Below are 22,693 nucleotides of genomic sequence, written 5' to 3' on the forward strand. Positions count from 1 at the left end.
CAAAAGAATGTAGATTACTCGTGTCTGCCTTTACATATACTCTTACTTGAGTGAATGCCGAATCGTGTGTGAAAAAGATTAGGTTTAAAGGCAGTTATTTACACAGAGAATCTTGTATGTTTTCCAGTTTTAGAGTACGTGGGTCCTAAGCACCGTACGTGGGTCGCGAATATGTCAATTGCGCTTTTCTTCGGTTCTGGTTGCCTGGTGCTGCCATGGCTCGCTCTGTGGATAGGTGATTGGAGACAGCTCGTGCTGGCGACATCATTACCCATGCTTGTAGCGTTGGCAGCTCCATTCTTAGTTCCTGAAAGTGCTAGGTAATGTATTAATATAATTGGTTTACATTTTATTTCTTCTAGGCGTTTTCTTCAGTCGAAAAATACACATTATAATATCAGTATAATTCGCACAGCTCAATCGAGTCCAAAACTAAGCATAGTTTGTGTTGTGGGTACTTTTAACTAATTACAGAATATACGTAGAAAATACCCAGACCAAAACAAACAATATACTCAAGAATAAAATGTTTGTACTGCGCGAGAAATCAAATCCGCAACCATCAAAAGTATGGCGGTGTTCTAACCGCTAGACCACCGATGCCATCAATGAACGTAATATGAATACAATATTGCAATGTTCAATACATTGCAATATGGTACCTTCTTGTTAACGTTCAGTAAAAATATCTAAATTATAATGAAATCCGTTGCTTTTGACTAGAGCAGTATTCCGCAAAGAGTTGCAGTATATAGGAGAGCCTTAACAACGATTGCTCACATATTTATCAATAAACATATTAAGCAAAAAATTAGATATCGTAGGTGCAACAATAAAAAAAGATTGCGAAACACTACCAGAGAGACACAAGTGACATTATATTGTAGACTAGCTGTTCCCGTTCGACTTCGTCCGCGTGGAATTTAACTTTAATTTTATAAAATAAAAATAGCCTAAGTTACTCCTTATTACATCAGCTACCTGCCAATAAAAGTCCCGTCAAAATCGGTCAAGCCATTTCGAGATTAGCCGGAACAAACAGACAGATAGACAAAAATTGTAAAATGTGTTATTTTGGTGTATGTACCGTATTTATATTCATATGCATGTAGTAAAAAACGGTTATTTCAATATTACAAACAGACACTCCAATTTTATTTATATGTATAGACTTTGTTGTTAATGATCGTACTTATTAATGTTTTATGCAGTAAAAAATATGGTGTAACTTTTGACCTTCACCTTTTTTTTATATAATAATCATAATTCAAGCACGAATTATGATTATCATCTGCTGCGGATCTGTTTCTTTATCGATGTTATTAGCACTTAATCTGTACATAGGTGTTATTTAAACTGTAAATAAACTGAAATAACGAAAAGGTTAGTCGACATCACAGAAGACCGAAGAGCTGGCAGCTACCTTGGACAAAGAATTAGTCTAGCTATTAAGAGGGAACGCTGCCAGTATCTTCGGAACGTTGCCTAAAGGGACCCCTTTTAATAATATATTTTAGTCATCATATTATATATTTTTAATTTTAGGTTCTTAGTTGTACAATTAGGTTATCTAAATACTAGTAATAAATTTTATTAAACTGTAAATATATTGTCATATTTGTCAACATGGCTTTATTTACAGATGGCTTTCATCTCGCGGTCGTATCAATAGAGCCGTGGAAGTATTAAAGAGATTTGAAAAGGTTAACGACACTAAAATACCGCAGGATGTCTTGGATGAATTTATTGTAAGTATAAAAGACGGGAAAATATTGAAATTGTATTAAGTTGTACCGTGTCACTTAGTATATTTGAAATATAATATTATGAATTGTAATAAATATATGTAAATTGTATGTAATAACTAGTTACTACATACAATTTACATATATTTATTACCCGTGCAATTTATAGCCTATATGTTATTCTGATGTCTAAGCTATATTACTGTAAAGTTTCATCAAAATCCGTTAAGTAGTATTTGCGTGAATGAGTGATAAATATTCATTCATACTTACAAACTTTCGCGATTATTATATTAATAAGATAATATTTTAAATATATATATACTTTTAAACCTATTCCTTACCTTTAATTTTGATCTATTGTCACTTATGTAAAGTGTACATTGTTTTTGTGGTTTCTATTTTTTGTTTGTTAACGTATTTTCACTCATGTACTGTTATTTTTAATATTGGTGCAATAAAGCATTATGAAATTAAATTAAAACATCGGCTCCAAAAACACAGATAGAGCTAAATTTGTGTGAAAACAAAACAGGTCGTTACACTGTCTCTTTTGTTAGTACACGTACAAAATAAATTTTCCAGTAGTAAAATAGTTGTCATTTGCTCGCCATCTGTTTTAATTCAATCCAACCTCAAAATTTACGTACAGTTGAATGAAAGAATGAAAATATATTTACACAGTGCTTATGCAGAATGAAATAACAAAACTTAAAGTAATTGAAATCCACAAAATATATAAAACACTGAAATGTCTCAACTTAGTAGCTTTAGGACTTAGGATTGATCGTTTTCTATCGCTGCCTTGTTTATTTAATACTAGCTGTGCCCGCGGTTTCACTCGCGTGAAATTTATAGCCTATATATGTTATTTTGATATATATATTACTGTAAAGTTTCATCAAAATCCATTGTTGCGTGAAACAGTAACAAACATCCATTCATACTCACAAACTTTCGCTTTTATAATATTTATAGGATTTTAAAATTGTACCCAAAACATTTTTTAAAAAAAGCTACATTATATATCTTGGTTGTATCTGTATTTAAAATGTTAGAAAATTGTTATATGCAAAAGTGATTATATTCAGTTTATTTCAATAAACTACACATCCGTCAGGCGTTTGCCTATAGTTGCTCGCTCCATAAGTCCTTCCGCGGGTTTGGAGTGCATATCTGCACTCGCCCCCTGTCGTCCGGTGAAGGTGTAACGTTTTCATTCAACCGCTGCCCCTGCCACTCGCGCTGCCGGAAATATTCCCGGGCGACAACTGAGCAAGAGGAATGAATGTAAACACACGCTGCCACTCGCGCTGCCAGTCCCTTGACTCGCGTACGAAAAACCGACAATGAAGGGAGCGCCGGGCGGCGCGAGTGGCAGCGCCAATGGCATGGGAAATATCGTGTTTACACTCTCGCGCTGCTCACTTCCTGCTTTCCCACTTGGGCTGAGTGTAAATTGGGCTTAAAGGCCATCTGCGGCCAACATCATTAGAGTAGAGAATAAATAATTGAATAAAAATTGCTTCTTTCAGGTATCGTCACGTCAAATGAGGCAGACTAACGAATCACTAGCGTCAGTGTTCAGGAGTCCACCACTACGCAACGCCATGATCTTCATGATAATTGTGTACATGGCTTGCGCGGTAATCTTCGATGGGCTGGTGCGAATGTCTGAGGGTTTGGGCCTGGATTTCTTTATCACGTTCACATTGACGTCCGCTACAGAGATACCATCAGTCACTCTACTAGCATTGGTGCTTGACAGGTTAGTTTTGTCGCGCAAGTGCTTATTATTATTCTTATCCGCTATTGAAAATCGCAAACCAAAAAAACCCAGTCCCTAAGTATGATTCTACTTTAGGATAAGTTTATATAATGTAAATACTTAATATCTTATAATACTCCCTTGCTTAGTTTTTAAAGTTAGTTTTATTGGTTTTAGTATCTCACCCCAAGAGTGTGTTAACCTTTTTTTTATTATTTATATTCTTAATATTTCTTACATCATCCGTAAAAACACAATTATATAATTGATGTAAGAAATATTAAGAATATAAATAATAAAAAAAAATATAAGTATATAGTTGCACATATGTGCTACTATATACTTATATATTCATCAATTATACATATCTATAATTGGTAATGAATGGTGTAAGTATCTACTTGTTGGCCCCGAAGTTAATCACAGTATTAACTTCAGGGCGCCGGGGGGCACCCTCTAGTAGAGTGCAGAAGTCCAATGTCAGCATTTGTTTAGATACTTCCAAACTTAAAAACATGTGTACACGAATTTAAGGTGTCCATACCATGTATCCTTGGCCGATTGAAATTATTACAACTATATATACTTTGTCGGAAGTTTATTTCATTACTTAATGGATGTATATTATATTGTTTAATTCCACTACCATTAGTATGTTATCCAATCCATTAAGTAGTAACTGTTTAAGCTGATAAATTTCTTCTAAATTCATAAAATATTGTTGCTATAATTGACTAATTTGATATTGAATATCAAATCTGTAACATCTTATTGTAAAACTGTACTAAAAATTTTAAAAACGTCTTGGTTTACAGATGGGGCCGCAGGATGCTAACGTGCGGGCCTATGGCCATCGCTGGTATACTGTCATTAATAGCTGCCTTCGTTCCTAAAGGTAAAATACCTATTCTATACATAAATATATTCTAAGTTAGTCATATACCCTAGCAATTTTACCTTGATGGTCTAACCATCTAGGTAAGATTTGTTAGGGTAGGGTAGTATATTTTGATTATCGGCGGCCTCGGTGATCTAGCGGTTTAGCACAGCGCCTTACTCCGATGGTCGCGGGTTCGATTTCTCGCATGGTAAGAACATTTGTCTTGTACTTGTATTCATGAGTATGATTGTTTGTATCGTTCTGGGTATTTTATATGTATAATATATATGTATTTGTATCAGTTGTCTAGTACCCATAACACAAGCTCTAGCTAGCTTAACATGGGACAAGGCGCTGTGTGAATTGTTCTGAGATATTATTATTAAAACAGATACAAGAGGCATATTATTTCTTTCATATTTATATTGATATTGTACCGATTACTTCTCATTAGAATCGGTAAGTTTAGCGGTTAAGCACACCGCCTTACTTCCGATAGTCGCAGGTTCGATTCCTCGCACCGTACTCATACGATACCACGTCGTATATCGCCATCCCGGAGGACTGAGATTTTATGTCTATTCTATAATTTAACTGCCTTCAACAGAAATAAAGATTACAAAGCAAGCTGCTTGGCAGATGAAATATGTGAGAGTGAGGTGGAGGAATAGAATAGAATAGAGATTAATTTATGCAAATAAACTTACATTGAACCACCTTTGAATAGTGATCACTTTTTTTTTTCAATCTACCGCTGATTCGGAAAGCTGTCTCAATACAAGAAAAACGAGCAAAACTTGCGCGTTGCTCTTTTAAATAATTTTATTGTTACTTTACATTTCTTTTAAAGGAATTCACGCGTACGGTTTTTACAAAGTTGATTGTTTTTAGGGATTCCTCAAGTATCTCTGGCTATAATGGCGCGGTTTTGCATCAACATGTCATACAATGCCGCCATACAGTGGTCGACGGAGCTGCTGCCGACTGGCGTTCGGGCGTCCGGAACATCTCTCATACACGTGAGCGGTTACATTGCCACTGTGGTGTCGCCGTTCATAGTTTACTCTGTGAGTTAAATATATTAATAATGATATACCTTGACAATTACTCTTAATAAATATCCCAGATGTAATAATAGTCGGAGGTAATAGACTCATCGCTCATACTAGAGAACAGGTGTTGTTTATTAGGACAAGTCTGTTGGGGTTATGACTACTGATAATTTTCTTTTTACAATAATACCATAGCATAGTGTTAACTACATTTTCTCTAATTTAATTAAAAAAATCTGTATTTTTGTAATGATATAGTAAGTCATTTGAAGAGTATTAAAGTTGAGCTTCCTGTCAGTTCTTCTTATAGTCTGGTTTTTAATCCCAGAGACTAAATTGATAGGTGTAATTGTCAAATTATCAAATAATGTTAGCCATGGTTAGCATGGTTGTGGTGTACCTGCGATATCGATTTGTTTAATCGTATGTTTTTATTTTAACATATTAGTTTTAAAGCTTTCGGAAACATGACGTTTACACAAACATCTATTTAAATTTATGTACATATCCTAGTGTTTCCATTATTATTTATTATATTTTTATTTCATTATTATTTAATATTTTCCATTATTATATTTACAGTATTAAGCTACACACCAACATTTTTTCTTTCAAACAGTAAAATATTTTAAATAGTGTATGCTTTATGATATATGACTATGTACTGACAGTAGATTTGACATATCTTAAGAGTCTATAATAGACCTACCTGAATAAAGATATCATACCCTTTATCCACTATCATCCAAAAAAAATAGAGTACCATAATGAAAAATTTATTTATTTATTTACGTCATACTAAGCGAGCTTTACAGTCCCAGTATAATAATATATTTATAGGTATTATATTTATTAAGGATGATGATGATGATGATGGTCTTAATAAAATTTAGCAAGAACCATCGTGAAGCCGTACATAGGTTATCTTTCATCTCAAAAAAGCAGACGAAGTCACTGGAATCGGCTAGTATACATACATATATTAAGCATTCCTTTTTATATATATAATAACAACAATCTCAGGCAATTCACACAGCGCCATCTAGATCCAAGTTAAGCTAGCTAAAGCTTGTGTTATGGGTACTAGACAACTGATACATATACATAGATATTCTCTTTTGTAAATACATACATATTATACATAGAATACACCCAGACCGATACAAACAATCATACTCATGAATACAATTGTTTGTGCCGTGTGAGGAATCGAACCCGTGACCATCGGGCGTAAAGCGGTGTGCTAGAACGATAGACCACCGAGGTCGTCGAGGTCTTATGAATTTTAACATTTCTATAAGTAATTATAATTATTAGTCATTGACATTACAACTTTGTTCTATACTGGTTCTTTTAGGAGCGGTTATGGAGCTCTTTACCACTGTTGCTGTTGGGTTTGATAGCTATGGTAGCTGGCACCTTCGGCGTCCTCTTGCCTGAGACGAAGGGCCGGCCCATGCCGCAGTCGATCGCTGACGGCGAGAGGCTGGTCAGGGAGCATTCATTGTGCGGGTGAGAAACTTTGTCTTTGTATTAGACTGATTCATTTTGTCATTTAGTAGAAAGTATGAAAAATGAAAATTTATAGATTGAATTACTATTTTTGTTTTACATAAAAAAAATAGTAGTATTATAAATATTAGTGTTTGTGAGAATTAATATTTATTATACTTTTTCACACATAAATTACTCGTCCCGGCTTCGCCCGGGTGTCCGGAATCTTCCTCTTGAATCACTCTATCTATTAAAAACCGCTTCAAAATCCGTTGCATAGTTTTAAAGATTTAAGCATACGTAGGGCAGGACAGACAGCGACAGCGACTTTGTTTTATACTATGTAATGATACATTGATAAATACATAGAAAATACACAGACCGATACAAACAATCATACTCATAAAAACAAGTGCTTATACTGGTAGCGTCCGAGTAATCGAACCTGCGACCATCCGAAATAAATCCGCATGCTAAACCGCTAGACCACCGAGGTCGTCGATATTGTTCCTCATCTGGATAATTATGGAATGGTGTTCTGTCAGCGTATACCATTATTGCAATCTTGTGTAACTTTACATTATCAGCTTTAAAATAATGTTTATTTCCAGGAAACCCGAAGAGGTGGACGTTGAAGACTGGAGCGATAAGGAGAAGTCTCGTATCACGTAGCGCTCGTGTACTCAAGACCAGGCTACCTAGTAAGCTACCTAATGTTAGGTACCAATTATTAAATACCGTACACCTACCAAGTATACTACCTACATTGCAAAAGAGAACTTCAATGATCTATGTACTTAGTTGATGTTGCTTTACAGTAAATGCATTGATTACTGGACGTTAGGATAATTTAATAGATTTTATTTTATATAAGTATTCATATACTTCCGCTCAGGGTTGTCAATTCGTTATATTTGAATAGATTTAACATTATTATAATTAAGCTAAGTTTTAGTTAGTAATCCTTATAATAGGCTGGCTCATTACTTATGTGTATATTGTTTTAGTAAAAATAATTTGTATGTTGGTACGAAATGATGCTATTAATATAAAAAATAAATTTGTAAGTAATACGGCGTACACTGAGTTGAAAATAAAAAAAGGACATTATGTATTTTTTTTAGATAGGATTTAAGTAACTATCGGAAACTATTAACTAAATAACAGTTATAACTAACTATATAACAGTTTCGAAACTGTTTCGATTCGAAACTTTTATAATGGTTTAACACACCGCTCTACTTCCGCTGTTGCTTCTGTGGGCTAATTATGTAACACGATATGAAATTGTTTCTGTTGAAGTTGTGATGCAATATGAAATCATTTCAATTTAAAAAATGCGATCAAGTAAGGTCGAATGACCGCAACATAAATCATTTCTATCGATAAAACACTACTATGAAGTTGCAGCGGAATATTTTTAATCCGACCAATTTAAAAAGTCAGTACATTAGATAGTGTTATATTAAAGGTTTTTAATATAAAATATTGGATAAATAAAATATCAGTTTGAGATGTTGACAGAATCTGTTTATTATTCTTTAGTACTAATTACAAGTCATTCACTAAGAAGTTTCTATATACAACATCCTTCTCTTTACATAAATGAAATTAATAAAAAATAACTTCCTTATCTTAACTAATAATCATATCTTTGAGGACGATGTATTATTCGACCAGAACGAGTAATATATGGGAAATCAGAATGTGTTTGTACTCTAGCAGATTGAGACGCACTATCAGTAGCAGTGTCACTATTAACAATTATTTCTTTTCCCGTTGTAGTAGTTACAGTAACTTTATTATCTTCCTCATCCGGGATATAGTATGGTACAGAAGGTAATATCTTTATAAAAAACCTATTCCTCAAAAATACTCTATTATCAGATTCTATAAAATACGATCTAGCATTTCTCTGACTCTTAATTACACCCTTTCTCCATTCATTCCTAACTTTAAACAACACAACATCCCCAGGTTGCAACATTTTTAAATTCACCTTATTTCTGTTATAATTTCTCTCACTCATCATCGTTCTTTCTATCAATTTTGGTTTAATACTAACTTTAGGTTTGAATCGTTCAGAATTACTTGGTAATATTCCTCTAAGTTTTCTATTAAATAAATTTTCTGCTGGCGATGGAATATTATGAGCTATAGGAGTGTTTCTAAATTCCAACATTGCTAAGAATGGATCCTTATTCTCATGTAAAGATTTACATAATAAACGTTTAACGGACTGAATCGTGCGCTCTACCATCCCATTAGATTGTGCATGCTCAGGACTACTAAAAATATGATCAAATTCCCATTTTATAGAAAACTCTTTAAATTGTGTTGAAGAAAACTGTGGACCTCCATCACTTATTAATGTCTCCGGTATTCCATTCCTACTAAATATTCGTTTAAGATTAATAATAACCGAAGTACTTGTAGTTGATTCCAAATAACATAGTTCAGGATACTTTGAATAATAATCGACAGCTAATAAATAACTGTTTCCACCAAGCTCAAATATGTCAACTGCTACCTTTTGCCAGGGGCTATCTGGCACACTATGAGAAACTAAAGGCTCTTTTTTTATTGTTATTACTATAAAGTTTACATGTTTCACAAGAAGAAATCATGTCAACAATTTGAGAATGCATACCAGGCCAATACATGACTTCTTGAGCACGTAACAATGACTTCGTTATACCTAAATGTGGATAATGTATTCTAGATAGCATTTCATGTCTTAATTTATGAGGAATTACTAAACATGTATTCTTTAAAATAATACCAGATTTAATTATTAACTCATTTCGCACATTCCAGTATGATTTAACAATATCAGGTACTTGGGCTCTATGACAAGGCCAACCATTTTTAATAAATCCTTTTACAGTTTTTAATTCATTATCTTGTGCAGTTAATTCACGAATATTACCTAATTGTCTATCAGAAATATTAACTACACAAAGTAAAATATCAATTTTAGCCTCAATTTCCTCAGTTTCTAAATCAATTTCAGAGTTACACTTTTCATTAAACGATCTAGATAATGTATCAGCCAAATATAATTCTCTACCTCTTTTGTAAACCAAATCAAATTGATATTTTTGAAGTTTAATTAACATTCTCTGTATTCTAGGAGAAGCAGTATTCAATGGTTTTTTAACTAGTGAAACTAAAGGAGAGTGGTCAGTTTCAATCGTAATTTTTCGACCATAGATAAATTGATTAAACTTCTCACAACCAAATAAAATAGCCAAAAGCTCCTTCTCAATTTGAGCATAATTATTTTGGCACTCATTTAACGCTTTTGAGGCATACGCTACTGGAAGATTATTCTGTAGTAAAACAGCACCTAATCCATATTTTGAAGAATCAACGGACAAAAGAATAGGTAACTTTTCATTGAAAAATTGTAGCACTGGCTTTTTTACTAATAAACTCTTTATTCTATTAAAACTTTCCTCATGACTTTCATTCCAATCAAACTCAACATCTTTTTTAAGAAGATTTCTAAGAGGAGCATTTTCTATTGCAAAATTAGGCACAAATTTGGAAATATAGTTAACTACTCCTAGAAATCGTTCCAACTCTTTACGATTTTTAGGACTTTTCATGTCTAAAATTGATTGAATTCTATCTTTTCCTAGTTGTATTCCTTCTTGACTTATTATATGACCTAAATATTTCAATTCTGATACACCTATTTTACATTTTTCTTTATTTAACTTTACATTACCTTCTTGTAATCTTTCAAATACTTTCCTTAGTCTTTTTTCATGCTCACTTTCATCTTTACCCCAAATTAATATGTCATCAATATATACCTCAACCCCTTCTAATCCTTCTAGCATCTGACGCATACGATGTTGATAAATTTCTGGAGCACTACAAATACCAAAGGGCATTCTAAGAAATTTATATCTGCCAAATGGCGTATTAAAACAACAAAGATCTGAACTGGCTTGTGTTAATTTAATATTCCAAAATCCATTTTTAATGTCAAGCGTACTAAAAATATTAGCTCCAGATAATTTGCTAGATATTTCATCAAAAGTCGGGAGTTCAAAATGTTGCCTTTGAATAGCTTCATTTAAATCTTTAGGATCTATACATAGTCTCAAATCGCCATTAGGTTTATACACAATTACTAAAGAGTTAACCCATTCAGTAGGATTTTGAACTTTAGAAATAACACCTATTCGCTCTAACTCCTCTAACTTCTTCTTAAGACGAGGTTGTATAGCTAGGGGTACACGTCTACTTGCATGAACTACAGGACTCACATTTTCTTTCAATTTAATGTCATACTCTTCTTTCATACATCCCAAACCGACAAACAATTCTTTATAATCTGTCATAACAACTTGCTCACATGATACCTGACCCATACTGTATTCAGGATTTATTATTTTCAATTGTGCAGAAGATTGCAATCCAATAATATTGCACGCACGTTCACAATCTACTATAAAGAACTCTAATTTATGAACATTACCATTATATTTACAGTCCAGAACAGTCTTACCTAAACAGTTGATCGGAGTTCCCGTATAAGTCGTCAACTTGGAATTAGTAATTAGTAAATTATGTATGTCACCACCTAATTCAGGTAAATTATCTGCCCTTAGTACATTTGCTTGTGCACCAGTGTCCACTTTTAGCTTCAATTCTTTTAAATTACCTTGATTATATGCTCCAACTGTTATTACCCAGTCTTTGTTACCATTGAGTGAATGTATGAAAACTGCGCCCAAACGAATAGTTTCAATTTCATGTTCGGATTCATCAACTTCAACAGTTTTTACTTGACACTGTCTAGCAAAATGATTATATCTCTGACATTTCAAACATCTTTTGTTGAATGCTGGACATTGTTGAGGTATATGTTCATATCCACATCGTTTACATAAAAAAGTTTTAACTTTCAAATTACTATTTTTTATCTGATATCGAGAAGATTCATATTTTCTGTCAATGTCAACTTTATCACGTATGTTTCGATTTAATTTTAGTATTCCACTGGATTCACCACCATTACAATCTGCTGTGTTAGCACAAAGTTGTTGAATCTGCATTTTCGTTTCCTGTGATGCCCGACAAATTTCTTCAGCTTTTATCAATGATAAATCCCTAGTTCGTAATAATCTATCCTTTACTGTAATGTCTGATATTCCACATACCAAACGATCCTTTATAAGACTTTCGGCTAACGCGCCAAATTCACAGGTCATACTCAAATCACGTAAACACGCAATATAATCTTCATATGTTTCATCTGGCTTCTGATTTCTAGAGAAAAATTTGTATCTCTCATATGTGATATTTTTTTGAGGAGTAAAGTGTTCTTCAAACTTAGATAATATTAGTTCAAAATCATCTTTATTTTCATTTTTTGATGCATCATATACAAATGTGTTATATAATCTTAGACCTCTATCACCTATAAGACTTAGAAGAATAGCTGTTTTTATCTTACCAGATTTACTGTCATTCCCCGATGCCAACAGAAATATTTCTAATTTCTGTTGAAAAATTTTCCAACTATCTTCCATATTGACATTCCATATTAATTCGGAAGGTGTCCGTAATACATTTCCATAACTATTATTTTCGTCAGCCATTACAGTAATAAATCCAAATAACCGCGCTGAATCTAAATCTTTATTAATTTACCGACTGCGCCATGTTATATTAAAGGTTTTTAATATAAAATATTGGATAAATAAAATATCAGTTTGAGATGTTGACAGAATCTGTTTATTATTCTTTAGTACTAATTACAAGTCATTCACTAAGAAGTTTCTATATACAACAGATAGCTTATACCTTTAGAGGGATACATTTTAATTTATTGGGTTGTTACACTAGTTGGTTGATTTGAAACAATTTTTATTGCGTTCAAAAATTACAAAATATACTGCAGCGTTCACTTGTTCTTTTATTTTAATTTTATTAATAGACATTTAATAAAATAAAATAAAGAAAGTCTATTCTATTCTAATGAAAAAATAAGGTTAATAATTTTGAATATAAAAGCATATTTTATACAAACTATTTATAATCATTATTAATATTAATCTAACCTACAAATTAAATTTTCTTTTCTGCTATAGATACCTAGGTACCTAATTTTATATTAAACATTTACTCTAGTTAATACAACATTCTATGTGATTTGGGACGAAAATAAAATATCGAATTGGCAACACTGATGTCATGTTGTGAGTCGTGACAATTTTCCCATTTTAATAAATTTAAAACCTTTTCACGACTTTCTACGTAATATTTAATATAATAAAAATATATGTAATACTGAAAATTACCAAAACAAGATAAATAATGCTGCTAATGCTGATATTTTAAAGATTGTAACCAAAAGAAACACCTTCTAAATTGTTTCTCATAATGTAAAAACCGTTTCAATTCCACGCTGTCATTTCGGCAAAATAGCGATTACGTGACGTTGCAACGAGGTTACTAAATCGACTTTCGATAGAAATAATTTTTATCGATATGTAAAGTTGCGTTTACGTTGCAATGCTAGTTGACAGCGTCAAATGGCGTCAATATGATCGCATTATTGACAGATGACGTCATTTTCACTACGTTACATACGAAAATCGTTGCGAACGAAGTTACATAATTAGCCCACTGGTCTCGGGTTCGAGTCCTCGCACGGCACAGTCCTTCACAACGAATGCTGTATAGTCGAAATTTACCACTTGCCGTCACATGGTTTTTTAGATCATATGGCATTGTACTTTATTCCAGTTACGTAATAAAATGGATAATGTTAAAATTCTTGCATCGCAATAATTGCGGTGTAATTTTTCCATATTAGGTCAATTTTTGACATGACATACTCTTTACAAAGAATACTTTATAGTAGAAGATTACTACTTGCCATCACGTGGTTTTTTAGATTATGTGCTATTCCATTTTATTCCAGTTACGTAATGAAATAGATAGTGTTAAAATTCTTGCATTGCCATAACTGCGGTGTATTTTTTCAATACTAGGTCAATGACAAAGTCCGCTATCTTGTGTATTGTATAATTGTGCGTGTGTGTGATAAAAACATATCGAAATGAACTTTAAATATATACTTATAAAATTATAGTTTTGTACTTAAAACATACGTTTTTTTTATTGATACATTTCTAAATACATCTATTGTGCTCACCCTTTTTCAAAGTTCGCTACCTAGACTCGTCTAAGAATTGAAGGATATTCTTAGGAGCGATGGTTTTTATCTCCTCCGGATATAGTATATACTTTCCAAAAGAGATATTTCGTTTATGCATGAATGGGCTACAACCACATAGGATGTGTGGTGGCGTTTCCTCTTCTGCTTGGCAAAATCTGAAGATTGCACATACGTGTTACTAGATATTTATTAAAATGCTAGGCGACCCGCGCGAAATACGAGAGAGATAAAGAGATTTTTATTGCTGCTTCCTTGCGTCGTTCCGCAGTATGATGTTATATAGCCTATAGCCATCGATACATGAGCTTTACAATGCTAAAAAATATATTTTTAATTGAATCTGTATTTCATTTTAACGTTAACCTCACAAGCAAAACACAAAATCTTCAGCTTCCATAATAGTAGATATAGATATTACGTGTAATAATAAAATATCGTCTAGATTTTCTAAATTCCAAAGCCTAAATTCCAATACTTATCTTTGTACTTGCGTAAGAAATAAAAAGTATGAAGATTTGTCTCTGATTTAATAACTGAATATGCATATTATTAAAATAATATTCATAAAAACATCAAACTAATGTAATAAATAATTTTAGTTATTGAAAAGTCCAGTTCGCGGTCTTTCTCATTCTCTATATTTACATATATATTCTTTACTCCTTGAAAGTCGATTCCAGTGCGAGAGCGTACGTCTAAAGGCGACATATAATAAGACAAATATAAAACAAATCCACGCTTAAAAGTGATTACTTTAGGTTACATATATATATATAACAGAAATATTCAAAACTAGCTTGTTATTTACACAGTATAATCATATTGTATTGCATAGCGCAGTAGATCAAAGGTGCTATTTAATATAAGGTCGTTATTTTAAATATATCTAGCATATATTTTTTTAGTAATAAAAATATAATTCGATGGCTTGTATAGTAATAAAAAAAATATTTTACAATAAATTAATATAATCGGTCTAACGGAAATAGTGCTCAATAATTTTAGATACAGAACACACAAGTAGTTACTAGTTATATTATTCTGTGGTTTTAAATGTCAAAATAGTAGGTGACACAGATTACACTGGATGACTTTGTTTACTCTGTGGCTTAGGTATCTACATCCTACGTACCCTCACTATACATATCAAAAGTGGATTTCTTTATTATATTTTCACTGAAAATTCATATCGCTTAGTATTGATGTTAATGGTATGTTGTACCACTAATATATGTTAAATATTCATCTATTTTTTTAATAATGATAGTTATAATTCCATGTAATAACTTTGTATTAAGAGTTAAACTTGAAAGTATAACTTTTTAATTTCTTCACTGTATGAATTATTCTTTTTTGAGCTCCAGTTAATATCTGAGTCAAAGAGAAAACATAATAAATAGTCTGTGCACTTAGCAACAGATTAATAATTCTTAACGTAATACTAAAATTCAGATCTAATGTAAGAAGGTGGTATGTGTTCTACTTAAAAACTTTAAATAATTTTAATATTATTTCTAGGTTTGAATAATAAATAAAAAAAAAATAGTTACATTTTTCAACCTACCTACTTAGTTTTGTCAATAGTCAGATATTGCATTGTGTATAAACTGAATAAATTTAAACTGTGATAAATATTTATATTGTTAAGAATATCATTTTTTAAATTTAATCGTATGATCGGTATCTTGGGATATACTAAAGACTTATTTATGTTTGAGTATTATTACGTTATCTATTACTAAGCCTACACGCCTAATCGCTTAAGTAACAACATTTTTCTCACCTATCAACTTAATTGAATTAAATTAATTCAAGATTCTAAGCGCCGTTAATTAATAGATAATATTTTTCAACACTTGCTCACTTGCTAAATTTTGTTTAATTTTCTGGTTTTCGATATATAAAGCAGTTTAAAAAACACGCGTGCGTTATAAAAGCAAATAGTGAAGTTATATTTTATAACCGCACTATTTGCTATTTTTTTTATCAAAATTCAAATCGACGACCGCGCGGCGCTAGCCAGTAAGCAGCGCGCTGATAAAAAAAAGTAAAACTGCGGGAATGTGACAGTGAGCATCACAGATTTATGGTTGAGATTATTTAAAATCAAATATGTTGAAAAACGTGTATTTAACGAGTGTATTAAATACACGTTGTTTAACATATTTGATTATTCAACATAGCTCTATTACGCCTTCGTCATCGGCTCAGGCTGAAATTCCGCCTCGTGTGTCAATTAAATTTTTTCAGTATAACTTCCGTTTCTTCTAAGGTATTCGTAATAAACGTAGTGATTATTTGCTTAGTGATATTCATTTTAGCGAGCGCATAAAACACTACGACTAAAATATACGCGACAGTAATCTAATATCGACATATCCTATTAGAATTAAATTGTGTAGAACCTTGCAATTGGCCGTCCTGTTAAAACTGTCCTCCTGACGAACTCAATTTTACGTACATACATACATACATACATTTTTTTATATTAGTTCTACATAATATAGGAGTCCTTCTACGTTTTAATTATTATTTCATTCATTCATTCATTCATTTATTTATTGCTATTACATGTTGTAACAAAATTGGTCTTAATTTACTAAAAGTATAGAATCAAACATGAACCCTGAAAGGGCACAGCAATCACATTAATAAATCTTATATAAACTACATAATTAAATTTTTACATTATATATATGTATCGTTGATTAGTATAAAAAAAATAAAAAAAAACAAAAAAACAAAAAATCATCACTACATTAAAACAAACAGGCACAAACACAACTAACCTTTTTCCTTGAAAAATTCCTGTAGCGCATAATAACTCTTTGCGATTAAATATTTTTTTAGAGCTATTTTAAACTTTTTAGAATCATCCTCACCTTTTAAGTTAATTGGTATTTTATTGTAAATTTTTATTGACATTGCGTAAGGGCCAGAATGGAATAACTGTAGCTTCGAGAATGGTCTTGCTAATCTACATTGCGGTCGCAATGCCTGAGGGCGGGTATATTGTGGAAATAGGTGCATATTACATTTAACAAAATGACACGCTTCTAATATGTACATTGACGGTAAAGTTAAAATTTTATATTTAATAAAGTATGGTTTGCAAGTTTCCCTGTTATCTATGTTAGCAATTATTCTGAGACATCGTTTTTGCAATTTAAAAAGATCAATCACGTTTGTACTATTACCCCACATCAATATGCCGTACTGGAGCAAAGAGTGGGCATATGCATAATAGGCGCACATAGCTCTCTTGGTATCAGAAGATATCTTTAGTTGGTGTAGTGCATAAGTGAATCTAGACAGCTTGGTAGCCACACTCTGCACATGCGCTTTCCAATTAATATTCGAATCTACATTAACACCCAATAGTAAATATTTCTCTACGCAATCTATTTTAATATTATTGAAAGAGTAGTTAATTTGCAGCGGGTTCTTTTGGAATGGACTGAAAACCATTAATTTAGTTTTATTAAAATTTACTTTTAAGTTGTGTGAGTGTAACCAGCTCACTATTTTTAACATACTACCATCCAGTGTACTTTGTAGGTTTAGGTTATTTTTACAGGAAACAACAACAGAAACGTCATCTGCAAACAATGTGCAGGGGCTGTCTATCACTTCAGGCAAATCATTTATGAATATTAAAAACAATATACATCCGAGGACGCTTCCTTGAGGTATTGAATTTATTAATTTTGAATGTTGAGATCTTATTGTTTTTATTTTTCCAGTTTGATTATTTACATGGTCTATTTGTACATATTGGGATCGATTTGTGAGATATGAAGTAAACCATTTATAAACGGGACCTCTTACTCCTATGTTGTATAATTTTTTCAATAACGTTTTGTATTGGACGCAGTCATAAGCCTTACTTATATCGAGCAAAATGCCTACGGCATATTCTTTGTTGTTTATGATATTAATTATTTCGTTAATATACTTGAAGACTGCTAATGAAGTTGACCGATTTTTCCTAAAACCATACTGATGCTCGCTGAAGATATTGTATTTTTCGCAAAATGAATATAGACGGTCACACATTGCAGTTTCAAATATTTTTGAAAACGTTGGTAACAAAGAAATGGGACGATAATTATTTATATCTAATTTTTCACCTTTTTTATAAATTGGTTTGATTAGGGAGATTTTCAGAGGGTCTGGGACTATACCTTCTGTAAATGACTGGTTAATAAGTAAGGTTAAAATAGGCGTCAATTCTTCAGCACATTTTTTAATTAAGACAGGTGGAAACTCATCGTAGCCATAGCTACGCTTATTTTTTAGTTTTTTTATAATAGTTTGAATTTCTTTTAAGTCCACCGGTTTGAGATACATAGAGTTTTCGATGGTGCTATCACGTACCCTTCATCAATAAATAAGGTTGCGATAAAATCTGCTTAGTATTTACTGATTTGTTTCATTCGGAAGATGTAGAAACTGAAAAAAATAATTTGAAAAATGCTACTACCGCAGTTTAAAAATTTTCCTCTGCCAGCTAAGAATTAAGACAGATTAGGGGAAAATCTTGGCTAAATAACACGCATAATATGACCTATGAGTTAACATCTTGTTACCTAAATATATTTCTATAAACATTAGAATAATTACGTTTGTATTTAAGTTATTATTGTATCATGATCTGCATTAGCCATTACAAGTTAGCAGTAATGTACATATTTCTATAGTTTGTTGTTGCAACATTTAACAGATGCAGCTTATCATTGAAAAGAGAACGTGTGTATGAAGTGTGATTTAAAATAATATTTTTGTAATACAAAGTTGCAAGTACAATTATTGTTAATATAGTAAATAAAATGTTTAATTTTACGCGTCGTTTTTTTTATCTGAGGGTCACTAGTGACGTCTGTTGGCACTAGTGGAAAATGACAAAATAATGTTAGCTTCAATACATAAAAAAAACTCAGTTGACTTACATTTCAAATTTAAAACCTTAGCGAGTCACGTGATGTTGGTGGCGTCACGATTATGCCGCCACCAATAGGAATAGAAATAAAGAGGCCGGGAACAAGGAGGGAGCGGTTTGCTCTCTCTTTGTTCGAGGCGACTGAGACGACCAGACGTGAATGTACAGCGACGCAATTTATATGCAGTGTAATTTGAAAAATGAATAAAATAAAAGTACTGTTGCATCGACATATCATTTCTGAAACTTCCCAATAATAAGGATAATGGCAGGTCAATTAACCATCGTGGAAAATTCACCAGAAATTTATCATGATGGTTTCCAGGGGCGCTTTGAGCTCAATCTGACGTGGTACGTTGCTAACAATGAGGTTATTTGTCCACATTGCTAACAATCCCCTTACCCCAATAATACCTATTATTATTAAAACAATTAAAGGGGTTTTAACACAAATAATTTTATGGTAAATAAGCTGACCTAAAGTCAGCTCATGACCACGGCAGTGCAACCGAGTCCAAACGTCTAGAGAGGTAAATTAAATACCATAAAATTATTCGTGTTAAAACCCATTTAACTATGTAAATAATGTTTAGGACTAAACGCAAATGTTTAAAAATAAAATGCCTATTATTTCTACAGTTCATATTTGGAGAGCCTCGTGACACTAATTTACTACACCTACCACGCTTCCTAATTAGTTAATGAATTTGAATCCGTCCAGCCGAAAAAAAAATACTAGTGTCTCTCAGGTGAATAAAACAGTTTGTCTGACAGACGGCGATAGGTAGCGGTGGGTAGGTATAAAAAATATGTTTACGAGAGTCCTGCTCCTCAGCCCACTGTGAAAAGTTTCCAAATGGAAGGAAATTTGTCACATTGATCTGTCGTTGGATCGCGGGCCATTATCTGTACAATAGCGAATTGTGGGGTTAAATGCTTAATCTAACGATATCGGCAGTTGACTCTACGTTATCTGGGATGGTAGTCCTGAAAGTGTATGAACTTGTAATTATTACAACTTATTGCATAACAATAATTATTATGCGTCAATATTTTTGCTATTGATATTTAGGTATTTATTCTAAAATGTTTAATATCGTAACCTTATAAATACAGGTGTATTGATTCGTAATATATGTTTGATATGAGTTGATAACAGATTATTATCATGGTAGATAAGAGTTCAACTAGCAAGCGACACTAACTTGATTTACACGGGTTTATGTTGGATATTGTTTTATGACTGTCAATGTCCAATGGAGACTGCTTATATCCTGTTTAATGTGATAATGTAGGTACATACAGAATGCAAATATACTTTTAATAAAAAAAAACACTTGTCAGCCAACTCTAGTGGGTCTTTATTACGTACATATCAGTGCCGTTTTCAGTCGACATTAAAAACATGAGAATTTTTTTTTTATATGTGTGTTAACCAGAAATTTTATATGTGGACCGATTCTGATGATTCTTTTTTTATTTAATGTGATTTTTTATGAGTTGTTGTATCTCATGTGGTTTTATATAAAATAGATTATGATCTGACCAGGATTTTTTGAGTTAACCATAATTTTGTATATTAAAATCGGTTATTCAACTGACTTCAAAATACGGAAGCGGTACTAAATTTACAAAAATTAAATTATAATACAAGCTATGCTTAATTTTAAGACTAATAGCGATGTGTCAATTGTCTTGAGTTTTCCTTATTCTTAGTTAGTATTTTATTAATTATTTTTTATATTTTTATTTCGATCCAATAAGTTCAGAATTAAATGTCTTCATTCATGTGAATCTACTACAGAATCCCGTCATAACTACCGTCAGATTGAAGTGTTTTCGAGCCAAGAAGAACTGACAAGAAACTGATCTGTTATTCTTTTCAAATGAACTTATATGTTTAAAAAAAAATTCGTTATTCCTAAACTTATTATTATTTTGAATACCACGCTTATAAGTATCGGGCACTGCTACATGTTAATATGATCAAAAATTTGAAGGACAAGTAGGTAATAAATCTATATGATAACGTCGTTAATGCAATAACAACTGACATTATTGCATTAACGGTTTATGACATAATCTATAATAATTCGTGTTTACTGTGCATTTTATTTGTTTATTTCTGTTCTTTATATTTTTCCAGTAATTTAGTTAAAAAAGGCGAATAGTAGAGTTTGGACAAAGTCCTCAAGTCATGAAAAGCGTGGGTGATCAGCTGTCTCATCTCGCCTCACATATTTCTGTGACCAAACACCCTGTATTGGTATGAAGCATTTAGCGAGCCGAGCGAGGCGTAAAGGAGAGTAGTAAAGTTTGTTGAAAGTCCTCAAGTCATCAAAAACGTGGGTGATCAGCTGTCTCATCTTACTTCATATATTTCTGTAAACAAACATCTTGTTTGGAAGCTGTGTTTTGGTATGAAGCATTTACCAAGCCAGACGAGTCGTAAAGGCGAGTAGCAAAAGTTAATCATAGTCCTTAAGTCACCATAAGCGTGGGTGATTAACTGTCTCATCTCACATCACATATTTCTGTGGACAAACAACTTATTTGGAAGCTGTGTTTTGGTATGAAGCATTTAGTAAACTACCACAGGATGAGTAGACACTTACTTAGTCCTCAAGAATGACAACATGGCAGGTGTCATGTTGCCATTCCATACAACTGATATGTAATTACTACTATTTTTCCAGCCGCACTAATAAATTTAACACTTTTGTTTCAACATGTTAATTTTGCTGTTAGCCCACTGAAAGTTTGCAGTCGTTCGTGCGAATATTTTTAACTCATGATAAATAGCTATCCAGCTAACTTTACGTTTAAATTATACATATAAAAAAATACAGTAAAGTACTTTTACGACTGCGCGCGTATTGTTTTTTGAGGTTTAAATTACCAAACATGTCAACCCCATTATATCTAACCTAATTATTACAAATGTAAAAAAATCTAAACAAAATATAAATAATTACCGACTGAGAGAGATCATTTATCAAATTAATTTTGTCTGCGCACAAAAACGGCGCGATCTTAGAAGAAGGGTAGTATACTCTGAATGACACCCACATCAAAGTTAGTTCTAAAGTTTTAATAAATAGTTCCCTCTTCGCTCGATTCATATTATCCTACGCTGGTGCTTCGCCAGTGTATATTGGTAGCGCACACGAGAGCTCCATTCAATTATTATGCATTAAAAAGTACACAGCATGAGGAGTGCAGTGTATCATTAGACGAAAATAAGGATGAGTACAGAAGGCACTCTAAACCCTCGGAAATATTTATGGAGCAGCTAAAGGTTATATGACTTTAGTGTGAATGCACCTCTGGTGGTTCGAACTTTGATCCTCAATTAAAATTGAGTAGAGGATTGATCGGAGGGAAAAGAGGAAGAGTTGATGATGAGATAGTATAAAGATGAAATCAGTTAGTCTATAGTGACAAATTTAGCTAGATTTAAACGCAATGGTGTTAAGGATTTCCTGTAGGGATTCGAACCTCGGAGAAGACCGTCGTAGTTTCAAATCCTCGAAGGCCAATCCGACTTGTAGGGAGGACCCGTTGTTACTTTTTGTTATGTTAGTCTACTTTAGACTCGCACGCTTTGATCA

At 32.5% G+C, this 22,693-nt stretch overlaps 2 protein-coding genes across 2 annotated transcripts in view; one reads left to right on the plus strand and one right to left on the minus strand.

Annotated features, from left to right (window-relative positions):
- Positions 1 to 8,153, plus strand: part of LOC131844406 (organic cation transporter protein-like) — a 30,874-nt gene extending 22,721 nt beyond the window's left edge. The window contains exons 6-12 of the mRNA XM_059193292.1: positions 128 to 320; positions 1,643 to 1,748; positions 3,281 to 3,513; positions 4,329 to 4,408; positions 5,285 to 5,460; positions 6,803 to 6,957; positions 7,551 to 8,153. Of these exons, the coding sequence (XP_059049275.1) occupies positions 128 to 320; positions 1,643 to 1,748; positions 3,281 to 3,513; positions 4,329 to 4,408; positions 5,285 to 5,460; positions 6,803 to 6,957; positions 7,551 to 7,611 (1,004 nt within the window). The 3' untranslated portion in view covers positions 7,612 to 8,153. The remainder of the gene's footprint in view (positions 1 to 127; positions 321 to 1,642; positions 1,749 to 3,280; positions 3,514 to 4,328; positions 4,409 to 5,284; positions 5,461 to 6,802; positions 6,958 to 7,550) is intronic.
- Positions 8,154 to 8,578: 425 nt separating this feature from the next.
- On the minus strand, positions 8,579 to 12,488 carry LOC131844573 (uncharacterized protein K02A2.6-like). Its single transcript, XM_059193487.1, has 2 exons — positions 9,590 to 12,488; positions 8,579 to 9,531 (listed from the first exon to the last, which is right to left on the minus strand). The coding sequence occupies exons 1-2, from the start codon at positions 12,486 to 12,488 to the stop codon at positions 8,579 to 8,581; spliced, it is 3,852 nt and encodes a 1,283-aa protein (XP_059049470.1).
- Positions 12,489 to 22,693: the final 10,205 nt, after the last annotated feature.

This window comes from Achroia grisella, unplaced genomic scaffold (genome assembly GCF_030625045.1).
Source record: "Achroia grisella isolate CSIRO2021 unplaced genomic scaffold, CSIRO_AGI_Agris_v1 utg402, whole genome shotgun sequence".
NCBI lineage: Eukaryota > Metazoa > Arthropoda > Insecta > Lepidoptera > Pyralidae > Achroia > Achroia grisella.